The 16,023-nt window shown below is 39.0% G+C and overlaps 2 protein-coding genes across 3 annotated transcripts in view; one reads left to right on the forward strand and one right to left on the reverse strand.

The window, feature by feature from the left end:
• Positions 1–16,023, forward strand: part of ylpm1 (YLP motif containing 1) — a 139,963-nt gene that overhangs the window by 110,539 nt on the left and 13,401 nt on the right. The window lies entirely within an intron of this gene.
• prox2 (prospero homeobox 2) overlaps positions 7,799–16,023 on the reverse strand; it is a 29,300-nt gene continuing 21,075 nt past the window's right edge. Inside the window, exon 5 of the mRNA XM_028821189.2 lies at positions 7,799–8,072. Within this exon, the coding sequence (XP_028677022.2) occupies positions 7,905–8,072 (168 nt within the window). The 3' untranslated portion in view covers positions 7,799–7,904. The remainder of the gene's footprint in view (positions 8,073–16,023) is intronic.

The raw sequence follows: 16,023 nt of genomic DNA on the forward strand, positions 1-16,023 counted from the left end.
ACCTCAGACTGGGGCGACGGTTCATCTTTCAGCAGGACAACGACCCTAAGCACACAGCTAAGATATCAAAGGAGTGGCTTCAGGACAACTCTGTGAATGTCCTTGAGTGGCCCAGACTTGAATCCGACTGAACATCCCTGGAGAGATCTTAAAATGGCTGTGCACCGACGCTTCCCATCCAACCTGATGGAGCTTGAGAGGTGCTGCAAAGAGGAATGGGCGAAACTGGCCAAGGATAGGTGTGCCAAGCTTGTGGCATCATATTCAACAGGACTTGAGGCTGTAATTGCTGCCAAAGGTGCATGGACAAAGTATTGAGCAAAGGCTGTGAATACTTATGTACATGGGATTTCTCAGTTTTTTTATTTTTAATAAATTTGCAAAAACCTCAAGTAAACTTTTCACGTTGTCATTATGGGGTGTTGTGTGTAGAATTCTGAGGAAAAAAATGAATTGAATCCATTTTGGAATAAGGCTGTAACATAACAAAATATGGAAAACGTGATGCGCTGTGAATACTTTCCGGATGCACTGTAAATGTAGTGTGACGGAAGCATTATAATTATATTTTTTGTTGTGTTTATGAATGCAAATAAAAAATATTCACAATGAAAACACTTTTGAGTTTAATTTTGCAGACCTGGGTTTATATCAGTAATTTTAAATTAGTATCAAAAAATGGTCCCAACATATTTATTAGGTCTTGTTTACTAATAACACACCAGGAATCTCTTTGAGTTTTGATTTCATTGTAACTGAGTTTGGATTTGGCTCTGCTGTACCTTCTTCCCTCACCTGAAGGCCAGTAAATAAGTATTTTTTTTTCGTTTGACGTTCCTGGAACAATTACCCATATTTAATCATGTTATGGTGCTTTATTGTCCTTTTTTTTTCTCCCCCCCCCCTTCATATGTGTACATTTATATTTTATTTATTGATGCAGTGTTCGCTTGTATAATGGTATGTAGGGCAGCATGCAGACATACAATGAAGCTGTCCTTTGTAAACAAAATCTGAATCAATGTCTTAAGAAGTACGTTCCTTTTTCTTGATGTACTACAGGTGGAATATTTTTAGGGTCTGTAATTTTGTGGTTTTTGTTGTTAGAACTTCTGCACAATTTTAAAGAACATTTACAACTTGTGTGCCTTATGAAATTTCTGTTCAGATTTTAACCCTTCTCGGAGCTCAGCCAACTCAGCATCATGAGGGCTGAAATGATGCAGAAAAAGTGTTTTGCTTTTTGTTGTTCTGTGGAAAACCTTCCAAGAGTCCATATCCTTTCTGAAAGATACAGGATTGAAGTTAAAAGTGAATTGTAGCTATTAAACCCGGCATGCTCAGAAAGAAACAGAGCCATTGATGTTTGCTGTGAAGGTGGGCTGAAGGGGAACCGATTGATTTTTAATTGCCTAAAACGTACTTACTTGCTGCTAAGTACAGCTTAAAAACTAAACCAACCAATGGAAAGGCCAGCCTTGAATAATGAAGATGGAGACCAACACGGCTGGTTGTGTGGCAGGAGGATGTGATCCCCTGCCCTGGCGTGTGGTATGCCTCCATTGTCATCCACTTTAAAGAAACTCTTCATGAGCCAAAGGATTTTTGGCCTCCGTTTTTCCAGATATCATCTTCAACATTCCAGTCAGCCACCAGTACTCTTAATTTTTCAGGGAATGATCCATTTAGAACGTTTTTCAAAAAAATCAGATTGTTGTTCTATAATTACTAGAATACTTATGAATTTTTGAAGACAATCATGTTTCCCTAATTTTGTTATATCTAGGGTTAGGAAAAAGGGCTCCTTGTTTAAGGGCTGTCATTTAATCAGGGATGAAGCTGTTTTCTTTTTAGGAAGAGAGGAGTAAATTTAAAGTTTTATAACAGTGAAATATTTAGGCATCAAGTTGGAAATGGAATTAGTTGCTCATTACCCATACTTATGAAAGACATCATATAGTAATTGTATTTTGCCTATAATTTTTGTGAAAACATAAAGTGGGTTAATAATAAAAAAGTTAAATGCCTAATTATAACAGGAATACAGTCTTATTTTTTTCCTTTCTTTTTCTTGTTCTTACTATGTATATTGTTTTTCAAGTCATGGAAACCTGACCAGTTTTGAATGTTGCATAAGGCCCTTTGGAACTTTTCAGGTGTGCAAGTGTTGCAAAATAATAGAAATAAATTAGAAGAAAGAGAGGGAGAAGGAAACACATAGCTTATTAAGAATAGGATTTAAAAAAATATATCAATTGTAGACACCCGGAGAGTGAAAAAGCTTTCACAGGAGCTGACAGAAGAAAAGAAAATGATGACCGTGAAAAGGAGAATATGCAAAACTGGAGAAAAAATATCAGGAGGGTAAAGCAGATTGAGACGTTTTCACCAAGAGACTTCACTTTTTTACACATTTAGATATGATATGTGGTGTCCTCTGTCCCTAAGGATTCAGAAAGGGTAGCTGCTATGGAAGACATCCTGCAGATTTCCTGTCTCAAAGAAGGCAGGCACCTCTTTACCTAATGACTACAGACCAGTGGCACTTGCATCTCACCTTTGAGAGACTGGTATTGGACTGCATGTGATCTTTTGTGGAAGACCACCTGGACCCACTGCTGTTCACCTATTGGACAAAGATGGAAGAGGAGGATGCAAATATCTATCTGCTTTACAGGGCTTATTCTCACCTTGACAAGGCTAGCAGCACTGTGAGGTTCATGTTTTATGATTTCTCCAGTGCCTTCAGTACTATCCAGCTATCCCTGTTAAGTGGTAAACTGAGAGATACGTAGGTAGACGAGCCTGTGGTGTTCTGAGCAGTGTGTGAGAGTTGTGGACTGTGTCTCTGATAGGTATGTGAGCAACATTGGAGCACTAGAAGCAACAGTCCTATCTCCTTTCTCTTAACTCTGTACACCTCTGAATACAAATATATCACCAGGGCATGTCACTTACAAAACTTTTCAGATAATTTTGCACTTATTTAAGTGTATTGTTAGGTGAGATGAGATGGGGTATTTGAATGAGTCAACTTTATTTCTTGGTGCAAAAAGAATTGTCTGCATCTTAACATCAGCAAAACCAAGGAACTGCTTATTGACTTTCTCTACACCAAAGCGCCTCTGTGTCCAGTTTCTATCCAGAGTGGCTGTAGAGGTGGTCCATAATAATGACAGGTTGGACTGGTCTCGGAATATAGTGAAACTATGTAACAAAGACTGCGGTGGGTTGGCACCCTGCCCTGGATTGGTTCCTGCCTTGTGCCCTGTGTTGGCTGGGATTGGCTCCAGCAGACCCCCGTGACCCTGTGTTCGGATTCTGCAGATTGGATAATGGATGGATGGATGGATATGTAAGAAAGAGCAAAGCAAACTCTTCTTTTCCTCTTCCTTATTAGACTGCATTGCTTTAATGCGGGAGGTTAAATCCTTTTACATCTTCTATAACTCTGTGATGGCCAGTGCGAACATCTCTTCATGTGAAACCCAATGAGCTGATTTAATGGGCAAGCTCAGTTATATGACACACTCTGGACCCCCTGGAGGTAGTAGCAAAAGAGAGAATTAACCTCCTTAGCATTGGATCCAGGTGTCACATGGGCAGTAAAAACGGTGCTAAACACCTTAGGTCCGAGTGTCACTCGGACAACTGTATAGACGTGTGTCGCGCAAAACCCAAGGTATTGTACTTTCCACATTCCTGACTTTGTATTTTTAGTGTTTTGCAGAAAGTTGATAATAATAAAATTTAATAAAGATGTAATTTTTCAAGCCAAAAAATGCTATGCTTTTTACATGTTTTTTTTTGGGGAAAAAAATGTAATGCTAAGGAAGTTAAAGCAAAGCTGAGTGCCTTTATGAACAATGCTACACATCCTCACCCTGACAACCTGAGCACTTTCAGCCAATGAATCATTCAGCAGAAGTGTGACAAGAAACAACTACGGAGGCTCCTTCATACCAACAGCAGTATGCCTGGATAATGCTTCCCTAGGACTGTTACAGCCAAGTCAGAAGTTTTCTTTAAATTGTTTCTTTGTTTAGACCAAAGTATGTGTGTGTTTATTTATTTACTTGCTTATCTGCCTATTTATGTATTTATTTATTTAAAGAGGTTCTGTAAAAAGCCAAATTTCCCCCTGGGGTCAAATAAACGTTTTATCTGTCTGTCTATGATAAAGCAAATGTGCTTTCCTGTAGTCTTTATATATTTCTGTATAGTCAGTATATATTATAAAATATGTACGTGTTTGTAAGTAATATGTAGCTGTTTTGCAGATGTTGTTAGGCTTTAAAGTGTATAATAGATTATTAGCAAAACGTGTGTTGGTTGCTTATGAAAAATATTACAGAAATCCAATACTCTTGCCTCCTGTCTGTTCCAGTCATTCTGTGTTTTTGTTTTACCTCATTTTAAATGATGCCATGATGATAATGTACAGTACAAATGTATTACATGTAAACTGCCTTTGACAAGTCAGCTTTGCTACTTTAAATCCAGAAACATCTGTGTTGAAGGTATTTTTTCCTCCTCCTCTAGCATTGTTCAGTTCTGTTCTTAAAAGTAATCATTTTAAATATTTTTTTTCTTACCTAAAACAATTCAATTTCACCATCCTGTATACACACAGTAGAGGCCATTTGACGTTTTTGAGACTAGCTGTTTATTCATTAGATATTTAAGTCTCGCATCTTTTCATTATTAGGATCTGTGATATTTTCCACCTTGGAATTCTTGTAGTATCCTTTGACCTGAAAAGTAAAGGGACTGGCAGTTTCAAATTGTCACAGGCCTAACGAGAACTGTCTCGACGTACACGGGGTATTCTTTATCTCTAGAAGATGATCATCCATTCCAGACAGGTTAACCATTGGCTTTGGGAGTGCAGTAGGATTTAGGAAAATTCTCTTTTGTAATCTTGTTCAGTTTTAAAATAAGGCAAAATGGATAAATGTATATACAAAAAACTTTAAATATATATATATATATAAAATGATATACATTATACATGCAGTATATTATATATAATAAATATATATTTATGTCTTTGATTCCACTCTGCTGTAAAAGTGATTACCAGATTAACTGTTTCAATGAAAAGCATATCCCTCTTAAATAAGTAGTAATAATGTTAAAACTTTTCTTGGTGGTGTTTATTTCAGTACATTGATTTGCTTATATATTACAAGAATTATTTACATTTACTTATTTGACTGATGCGTTTGTACAAAGTGACTTGCAACATTTCTGATACAATTGGTTACACTTCTTGTAGTTTTCCAGTTGGCCCACTGGCAGTTGACGTGACTTGCTCAGGGTCACACAGTCCCAGCAGCAGGACTTGAACCCACAACCTCAGGGTTTGAAGTCCAAAGCCTTAACCACGACATCACATTGCCTGCCATTGCTTACCAGCATATCAATACATTGAATGATCAAAGATCTCTTAAAATCAAACTAGAAGTCCAAATAAATACATAAATGCATAACAAATTGTACATTAATGTGTTGTTTTAAGATTTTGATTTCTGTCCTACATGATATTTTTACACTGTTTTCTTCATTCTGTAACAAATTCAACAAAATGAACAATATCTGAAAAGGAGACCGTGTTTCTGATATGGACGTGAGCACCACTGGAGCACCACTTGTCTGCTTTTCTCTGTACACTTCAAACTATAAATATAACACCAGGTCATGTCACTTGCAGACTTTCTTAGATGATTATGCACTTATGGGGTGCACTGATAAGGGGAATGAGATGGAGTTTAGGAGTCTTGGTGCAGGAAGAGTTGTGGTTATTGACTTCCAGCGCACTAAAGTGTCTCTACGCTTGGTCACTATCCAGGGAGCGGATGTAGAGATGGTGGGCTTCTATAATAAGTACTCAATGATAGGATGGACTGCTCTCTCAACACAGAGGAACTATATAAAAAAGGGCATTGTGGGCTCTTTTTTTCCAAAGGAAACTGCATTCCTTTAATGTGTGTAGTGACATCCGTCACATCTTCTACAACTCTGTGATGGCCAGCGCTATTTTCTATGCTGTGGTGTGTTGGGCTGATAACATCACTGCAAGAGGGGCCCACCGAATCAACAAGCTAATTAAAAGAGCAGCTTCAGCAGTTATGGGACACACTCTGGGCCAGCTGGAGGTCATATCATAGGAAGAATGAAGACAAAACCGAAAGCCATTGTGAACAGTGCTGCACATACCGTCTCTGAAACAGCAACACCTGAGTACTTTCAGCCAATGAATTATAGAAGTGTGTCAAGAAATGCTATGGGGGCTCCTTTATACCAACAGCAATATGTCTGAATAATACCTCACGAGGACTGCCAAGTCAGAGGTTTTCTTTCTTTTTATTCATTCTTGCGTGTTTGTATATATTTATGTATCTACGTATTTGTTTGTTTGTTTATTTATTTAAAGAGTTTCTATAAAAAGCTGAATCCCCCCTCCCAGGGAGAAATAAAGTTTGTTCTGTCTATTTAAAAGAAGCACTGTTACTTTCTGCTTGAAACTTGCATGAAGCGAATTTTGAAAATAAATAAAAATTCAGCATTTTCAAAGTTCTTCACACTAATAATTGTTGCTGTTGATAATACGGTTTAAACCATCCTTCATGATGGCTTATGCAATTATGGATATTTGAACAGATGAACATAAGTCCTTCATGAGAACAATTAGAAATGCATTCTGATGTAATGTACCAGTTAAAAAGTTCAATCAAAAGTGAGTTTCAAAAACTTTAATTTAATAAGGTGTTCTGATAGGGCATCGAGCCGTTAACTGTAACGTTGGCTTTCAATCCCCAACTCCATCTTGCAGTGTGACCCTGAGCAACCAAAATAATTGTAATGGATCATCAACATGCTGATTGGAAAAGTATCTGCCAAATAAACAACAATAATGTGCAGATATAAATTCTGTTATTTGTAAATATATGAGCTTATTTCCAATTGGAATTATTTAAAGATAAGTTGGTTATGTTTCACCTAAATAATGCTCCATGTGATGATCTTTTTAGATATTCATAATTGTTTTTTGTAGATCGTTTCAAGATGGAGCTTTTGAAATCGTGGTGTTATGAAGTAAAAAATACAATATGATTTTACCTTTTCTTTGATAGGCTGAGCAGGCTTCGAAAATGGAATGGAGTCCTTGTTTATGACAATTATGTTATACTCATTTTTTGCTTTTTTATGTGTGTATTTTAGAACTTTTCCTACTAAGTGATATATATATATGTGGCGTATGGCTGGGGCACCTCTCTGTACTGGAAGGACGTCATCTCCCCCAAAGTGCTAGTGGGCAGCCCCCCTGACTTGCAGTGGGCCCACAGGTTTGGAGCATGGAAGCCCAACATTGCTTGGCCACAGCCAGGGGGCACTTGGATAATTGCTGAGCCCTTGGTTGCAGCACTTCAATCACACCCAGAAGTGCTGCCAGAAGAACGGCATTGGTCACCTGGAGCTCTTCCCGGCGTCCTATAAAAGGAGCCAGAGTCAGGAGGAAGTGGACAAAGAGAGCAGAGAAGTGTGTTTGGTGCTCTGTATTGTGCTAGAGAACTGTGCTGTACAGGTGGGAAATGAGGGAAGGCATTTCCCACGTGAAAAAAATAAAAGTGTGTGCTGAGCTTGTGTCCTGTGTCCGTCTGTGTTGTGTGGCGGGACCGCCCTCTGCAGGCCACATTATATATTTATATTGCTCAGGATCTATACTTGTTAAACAATCCTTTCATAAATGAATGACAAATATTCATTAGTAATTCAGGAACAATCTACATGTGCAATTTTATTTCCTTGTGTTTATTGTACTAGTATTATACTAATTTTGTGACTGATAAAATAAAGTTAAACTAAATATTATAGTTTTAACCATAATTAGTATACAATTACTAGATAAAGTTTGAAGATTTAAACTGGTCGGGGACCTCACTGTCCAGTTTGCAGATTACTTTGTAGATGGCTTTCTTCCATGATGGGTCACAGTCCTTTGCCATTGAAATTGCATTAAAGAACTCCTGTAAGGTGATTTCTGCAACTTCAAGAAACCTCTCTGGGACCTACCAGTAACAAAGAAATACAATAATATCAAGTTAATTTTGGCTTAAACCTGTAGTTACATTTAAGATGCAAATCTCAGCACAACTAATGATAAAAATAATGTACTGTAATTAATGTTGTATTTTACATGTCCTTCCTTTGATAAAAGGAACTTCTGAAGCTTCTAATGTAGATTTGAAAAAGATAAGCCACATTATGTCAGTTATGGATCTGTTGATTGATATTTAGAGGACTCCAGATCATCCCTGAAACAATGGAGGATGTACCTGTGGTCGAAATGATGAATATTACAGTAGTAGTGTGATTTTTTTTTTTTTTTTAAATAAATACATCTCATAGAAAATCTATAACTTTTACTGTTTTTAATGAGATGCTATCAGACATTTACAGTACATTGCTGCTTATGTCAGAAGTTTACCCCACAGGTACAACCTATATTCAGCCATCTGGAGACAGGTGACAGGTTTTAAAAATTTACAGTTTTGTGAACACCCAGCAATACAGAATTACTTTCATGTCCAACTATTATACTTGGATTATAAATTTTATGATTGATCATCACTCATAAGCAACCATAGCAATGTTAAAATCAAGCACACGTCTTCACCTAACAGACTCCCCAGGCACTGAATTGCATTAAGTTTGTATGAGCAGATTATAGTACTGGTATGATCATGTTGTTTAACATGGTACCATATTATTATCCTGCAGCCAATGAGTGGATAATGTTGAGGTTCTTTTTTTTTTTTTGTTATTAAAAACGAGTAACAATCAAATCAAACTTAATAAAACCATAATTCAACACCCATCCAAAAGAAAGAGAGGACATCCAGCCAACAAAGCTAATCTTTGAAGCAGTAAGGAAGGAAGAGTATCATAGAAGATTATTCTAAAATGTTATTGATAAGATCCTGCCTTGTTTTAAAAAACGCTTGAACAGATCCTCATGAGTGAGAGGTTCAGATAAGGGTGGTTAGGGATGGAAAATAATATTAAATGCCTTAAATAGGTGAATTATCAGCTGAGCTATAACCCGTTGGTGGACACCAGCAGTGAGGGATGCCGTCAAGCTGAAGGAGTCCTACCGGTCCCTTTTGTCCTGTGGGACCCTGGAGGCAGCTGATAGGTACCGGCAGGCCAAGCGGAATGCGGCTTTGGTGGTTGCTGAGGCAAAAACTCGGGCGTGGGAGGAGTTTGGGGAGGCCATGGAGAACGACTTTCGGATGGCTTCGAGGAGATTCTGGTCCACCATCCGGCGTCTCAGGAAGGGAAAGCAGTGCAGTGTCAACACTGTGTATGATGGGGATGGTGCGCTGCTGACCTCGACTCGGGTCGGTGGGGGGAGTACTTCGAAGACCTACTCAATCCCATTAACATGCCTTCCAATGTGGAAGCAGAGCCTGGGGACTCAGAGGTGGGCTCCCCCATCTCTGGGACTGAGGTCACCGAGGTGGTCAAAAAACTCCTTGGTGGCAGGGCCCCGGGGGTGGATGAGATACGCCCGGAGTTCCTCTAGGCTCTGGATGTTGTAGGACTGTCTTGGTTGACACGCCTCTGCAACATCGCATGGACATCAGGGACAGTGCCTCTGGATTGGCAGACCGGGGTGGTGGTCCCCCTCTTTAAGAAGGGGGATCGGAGGGTGTGTTCCAACTACAGAGGGATCACACTCCTCAGCCTCCCTGGAAAAGTCTATCCAGGGGTCCTGGAGAGGAGGGTCCGTCGGATAGTCGAGCCTCGGATTCAGGAGGAACAGTGTGGTTTTCGTCCTGGTCGCGGAACAGTGGACCAGCTCTACACCCTTAGCAGGGTCCTGGAGGGTGCATGGGAGTTTGCCCAACCAGTCTACATGTGTTTTGTGGACTTGGAAAAGGCATTCGACCGTGTCCCTCGGGGGATCCTGTGGGGGGTACTCCAAGAGTATGGGGTACCGGCCTCCTTGATAAGGGCTGTTCGGTCCCTGTACGATCGTTGCCAGAGCCTGGTCCGCATTGCCGGCAGTAAGTCGAACCCGTTTCCAGTGAGAGTTGGACTCCGCCAGGGCTGCCCTTTGTCACCGATTCTGTTCATAACTTTTATGGACAGAATTTCTAGGCGCAGCCAGGGCGTTGAGGGGGTCCGGTTTGGTGGGCTCAGGATTGGGTCACTGCTTTTTTGCAGATGATGTTGTCCTGTTTGCTTCATCAGGCTGTGATCTTCAGCTCTCTCTGGATCGGTTCGCAGCCGAGTGTGAAGCGGCTGGGATGAGAATCAGCACCTCCAAATCCGAGACCATGGTCCTCAGCCGGAAAAGGGTGGAGTGCCCTCTCAGGGTTGGGAGCGAGATCCTGCCCCAAGTGGAGGAGTTCAAGTATCTCGGGGTCTTGTTCACGAGTGAGGGAAGAATGGAGCGCGAGATCGACAGGCGGATCGGTGCGGCATCTGCAGTAATGCGGGCGCTGCATCGGTCTGTCGTGGTGAAAAAGGAGCTGAGCCGCAAGGCAAAGCTCTGAATTTACCAGTCGATCTATGTTCCTACCCTCACCTATGGTCATGAGCTATGGGTAGTGACCGAAAGAACGAGATCGCGAATACAAGCGGCTGAAATGAGTTTCCTCCGCAGGGTGTCTGGGCTCTCCCTTAAAGATAGGGTGAGAAGCTCAGTCATCCGGGAGGGGCTCAGAGTAGAGCCGCTGCTCCTCCGCATCGAGAGGAGTCAGATGAGGTGGCTCGGGCATCTGATCAGGATGCCTCCTGGACGCCTCCCTGGTGAGGTGTTCCGGGCACGTCTAACCGGGAGGAGGCCCCGGGGAAGACCCAGGACACATTGGAGGGACTATGTCTCTCGACTGGCCTGGGAACACCTTGGGATTCTCCCGGAAGAGCTAGAAGAAGTGGCCGGGGAGAGGGAAGTCTGGGCATCTCTGCTCAAGCTGCTGCCCCCGCGACCCGACCTCGGATAAGCGGGAGACGATGGATGGATGGATCAGCTGAGCTACATGAAAAGCAGATCTGTTCTGGACATACTGAATCAGTAATAGCTAGCTTTGATTCACATTGCTTCAATGAATACAAACCATTTATGCTTTAAAGATTACATTTTGCCTGAAGAAGGGGCCTGAGTTGCCTCGAAAGCTTACATATTGTAATCCTTATAGTTAGCCAGTAAAAGGTGTCATTTTGCTTGATGTTTCACTACATTCATAATGGCTAACACAGTACAACACCCTAGTATTGCTTTAAATTTGAAATACTTTTATTCACATATAATGCTAAGTTAATAATAATGAGCTATGTGCAGACCAAAACCAGCAAAAACAACATGAGGTGACACTGTTGTGTTTTTTCATTATACTGAATTCAGAAAACTGCAATGTTGTGAAAAGTTCATAATTTAGTCTGCATTGTTCCATAACTTTAACATAATAATATTTTTGCTAGTATCTTTCTGATGAGGAAGTCATGAACATTTACTTAAGGCAAAGACAGAGAAGCCTGCATATGTGTAGATGATGGTTTGTGCCTCCTTGTGACTTTTATAAAGATTGACTACTTTCTCCATCTTTGTAGTGTGACTGATCATAAAGCCATAGGTCCTTACAGATGCCTTTGTAACTGTTTCAAGATGAATGGGCAGCTTTTTGTGTTTTAATAATAACTTGATTGAATACAGATTTTCACTATTATGTATGTATAAAGTGATTTTGAAGAAAAACATAACAAAACGCATGCCGTGTGAAGAATATCTGCTTGCAGTGTCATATATTTACTGGACTAGAGGCTCACATGTGTCTTCAGATCAACAGCACATTAATTAGGGGTCTTCCTAATTGAAGACTTTGTGTTCAGCTTAATTTAGACCAGCAAAAGTTTGGCATAACCCAGTACAGTTGAAGCTCTACATTAACATTGCAGGGTGAACAATCTACTTTGCGTATCCAGACAGAGAGTAAAATAAGGAAACTTTTGTGTAGATTATTTATGACTATTGTGAGAGTTAAATTTAAAGGAGGCCATGTGTGGTGTTATTTGCATTCCTGTTTATTTTGCTATCAAGGAAAATTTCTTGTTAATGTGATTCAATTCATATATATGAACTTGCAGATTAAGTCATTACCTGGTAGCAATTTTGTTTCATGAAATGACACAGTAGCTTCAAAACCTGTATATCCATATACAGTATCTTGCAAACCTGCTCATCCCAGCAAGCAATGGGCACAAGGCAGGACTAATCCCTGGACTGGGGACCAGACCATCGCATTGCAAACATAGAGCCAATTTAACAATGCCAATTCACCAAGCCTGTGTGCTTTTGGACTCTATGAGAAAACAGGAGCATCTGGATGAATTCCATGCGAACACACAGGAGAATATATAAATTCCATGCAGAGGGCACCAGAGACATGAACCCACTGCACCACCATGCTTGACCAGAGGTTGTATATTCAAGATCATTAACATATGCCATGCATCATCCATTCACCAAATCTGCCTGTTCAGAGCAGAGTTGTGGGAAAGTGTGTCAGATTAAACTTGTTACATTTTATTTGTATTTAATCTTCCTAATAAAAATGTTAATGATTTATTGTATTACTTAACTGCATAGCCTGTGCTCACAAATGTCTGGAGTTATGGTTCTTTTTTATTACATTTTGTTAATCTAAACTGACCTCATTATAGTTGATGAACTCACAATACGTATATGTTTATGAATATCCCAGTGAAAAACTGGAGCTGTAAATCTTGCTGCTTTCATTAAACTGAAAACAGAGATTTGTAACTAGAATCATTTCCGTAAGGCCATGAAAGGTCTTTAATCCAAAGTAAACTTAGGAAAATCCATTGACTTCTCAAATGTAACATACAGGATTTAGTCTGATCCAGGATTCTATTTTAACTTGTATTCTAAACAGGTCCATTAAATCCATTTCCCTCTTTTAAGCTTAGCTATTAACTTTTGACATTTCTCATTATCTATGCTAGAAAATTGATTTTTTTTTTTATTCAGAGAATAAATGTTAACATTTTAATGCATTTTCTTTCTAATCTAGTAAAAGAAACTAAGTTCTTTCTAAATGATAAATATTAGAAATATTAGTAGGTCATAAACTGCAAAAAGACTAAATGGCACAAGTGCTTATTTTGTTACAGTAAATGTGAATTTTCTGTCATATTAACAAAACCTGATATGTCCCAGCATGGAAAAATGCCAAACCAATCCACCTGTATGAGCTTGTTGGACATCCCATTCCAAAACCATGGATGTTAATACGGAATTGGCCCAATGTGGCTAGAATAGCCTCCACTCTTCTGTGGGAATTTGTGATCATTCAGTTAAAAGAACATTTATGGGGTCAGGTACTGATTTCAGGATGAGATGACCTGACTCTCAATTTGTGCTCCAGTTCACCCAAATGGTGTTCAGTAGGGTTGAGGTCCACTTGAATATGAATCTGGCTTTATGCACAGGGGCGTAATCATCCTGGAAAAAAGAGCCTTCCTCTACGTTGTTGCCACAAACCTGGAAGCACCACAATTGTCTAAAATGTCTTTGTATGCTATGGCATTAAGTATTTCACTGAAACGAAGGGGACTAGCCCAAAGCTGAAAAACAGACCAGAGCATTATACGTCCTATACCATATTTTACAGTATACTCTGTGCAATCCAAAAGGTAGCATTCTCCTTGAAGCATGTTTCATCACCCCAAAGAACATGTTTCCACTTCTCCAGCATCCAGTGGAAGTGAACGTTACACCTCTATAACTAACTCTTGGCTTTATGCATGGTGATCTTAGACATGTGCGTAGCTGCTCAGCCATGGAAACTTAAAAATAATAATAAGGTTTTAATGTACCACGGCATGCACTGAACACATGGGTTCCATTTACATTTGAGTCGCATAAGCAAAACGTAGGTCAGGGCGAAAATGCGTGCACTGTAATTAAAATATCGTTTTTTCTATATTTCAATTCAGTCAGAGTGCTATTGAAAATTGTTGTGCGTGCCGTAGGTTGCCGATCCCTGCTTTAAATTATCGTGCTGCAAAACACGGAGGAAATTCGATCAAAGATTTATAGACATAGAGAATGACCTGACCAGAGAATATTACTGAACATAATACAGTGTCTCTCTTTGTTAATAAACAGTTACATAAATGCTGTCATTTCCGTCAATTATATCCTTAATGAAATAACATTAAAATAAGTTAACTTTTTGGCCTTTATATATAACTGGCAAATTTAACAGTAAAGTGATGATATTTTAGTCAGGCTTTTGATAAACAAAAAAATAATCCAAGAAAGGAATAACTTAATAGTGTTTATCTGGATGCATCCTGGATGTGTTAATAGTTGTTTTTATTACTAATTTGAATGTAATAAAGAGAGCGACTGATTATTTGAATTTTTGATCAAAGTACTATAAACTGTGGAGAAATAAATTACCAGCCTTGTCTAGACTGGGAGGGATTCTGTAACACTGAATGTTAATATAGTTGTTGATTGAATGACTGATTCCTTTACTAATTTGAAATGTGTTAATTACCAAGACTGTCTTTAGTTAATTTTTTTTAATATATAATTTGTACTGTGTATTACTGTAAACTGTTAACAAAATATTTTGCCCTCATTGTAGTTGATATCTTTAACATTTTGCTCAGTTATGTCATTTTAACAATGCCTATCTGATGTAATTACTTCTAGAAAAGCAATAAATGTTATGAAGCCAGAATAATACATTTCCTCAAGAGAAGAATGTCTTAGTTCTTAAGTAAAGAAAACTTCATTTGCAGTTTCCCACCAGACCATTCCTTTTACCTCTGAGTTCTATAAATCTTTCTCTACATTCCACGTCAGTGTCAATCTGTGCCTCTTCAGGCATGGCTCTTTGATTAATCCCAAGTTGTTTTAGTGGGATTCTATGGCTTCCTCTTCCCACAGTTTTATAATAAAGCCATTCTAAAGTTTACATAATGAGCTTAAAGGCAAACCCACTGGCAGGTGCAATATTCCATGAGGGTCATCTTAAGGGCACATGAATACGTGACAGTTTGGGGGATCTGTTTTATGCCAATCTGCAAAATGACTTCCATTTGTAGGTTCAGCTGAGGATGCTCAACATATAGAAATATGATTATAAATTGGCTAGAAAGGAGAGAACTTCTCATTTCCAAAATGGGACAAGAAGATTTGAAAATCATCTTTTACATTAGTTTTTGAACATAAAATCCTTGTTTAATCAAAACTAAATCATTACTTATTAAAAGAGGAATTATAGTCAAAAATGGGAAGATGCATGCAGTAGAAGCAAGCAAGAATGGATTTCTGTGCTTCCGAGGTGCAGGGTCACATCCTTTTACAGCTATGATAGCAATCAGATGTCACCTACATTATAATTTATAGCAATCAGATGTCACCTACATTAACAGTTTGTCTTTTTCACAAAACTGTTCGTTACTCCCAATTTGTTGGTTGTCATGTGTGAACAGCTCACTTCTGGGTTGTCTGGTTTTGACTTTACCTCTTTTGTCTTGCATCTCCTATTTCAAACTTCACAATCTTTGTCATGATGGAAATCCTGAAAAGTGTTTTGGGGCTAAAGGATTGAACACCCCTTTAAGTGGTCTCTTCCACATCCTTAGCTCTTTCCCAAGATTTTTTTTTTAGGTATTAAGATCCTATATTAATTCAATTTTTTAGGAGGTAAATAATTGTCTTAGTTCTTACCATATTTCCTTATTGTTTTTAATGTAAAATGTGTTTACGTCCATTTCACTGTTGATTTGCTACCCATAACATTGCTGTTGCCACTTGCTTGGTGGGTATTGTACCTAATGTAACAAGGCCAATGTGGAGTGAGGCCATACTAAAATACAAACCCTGACTGGGAGTGTAATGAAATGAGCTCTGCCTTGGCTTGATGGACTAAAATATATATGATTACCTCAAAAACTAATATTTGAAGATAGCTA

Source organism: Erpetoichthys calabaricus, chromosome 16, assembly GCF_900747795.2.
Source record: "Erpetoichthys calabaricus chromosome 16, fErpCal1.3, whole genome shotgun sequence".
Lineage (NCBI taxonomy): Eukaryota > Metazoa > Chordata > Cladistia > Polypteriformes > Polypteridae > Erpetoichthys > Erpetoichthys calabaricus.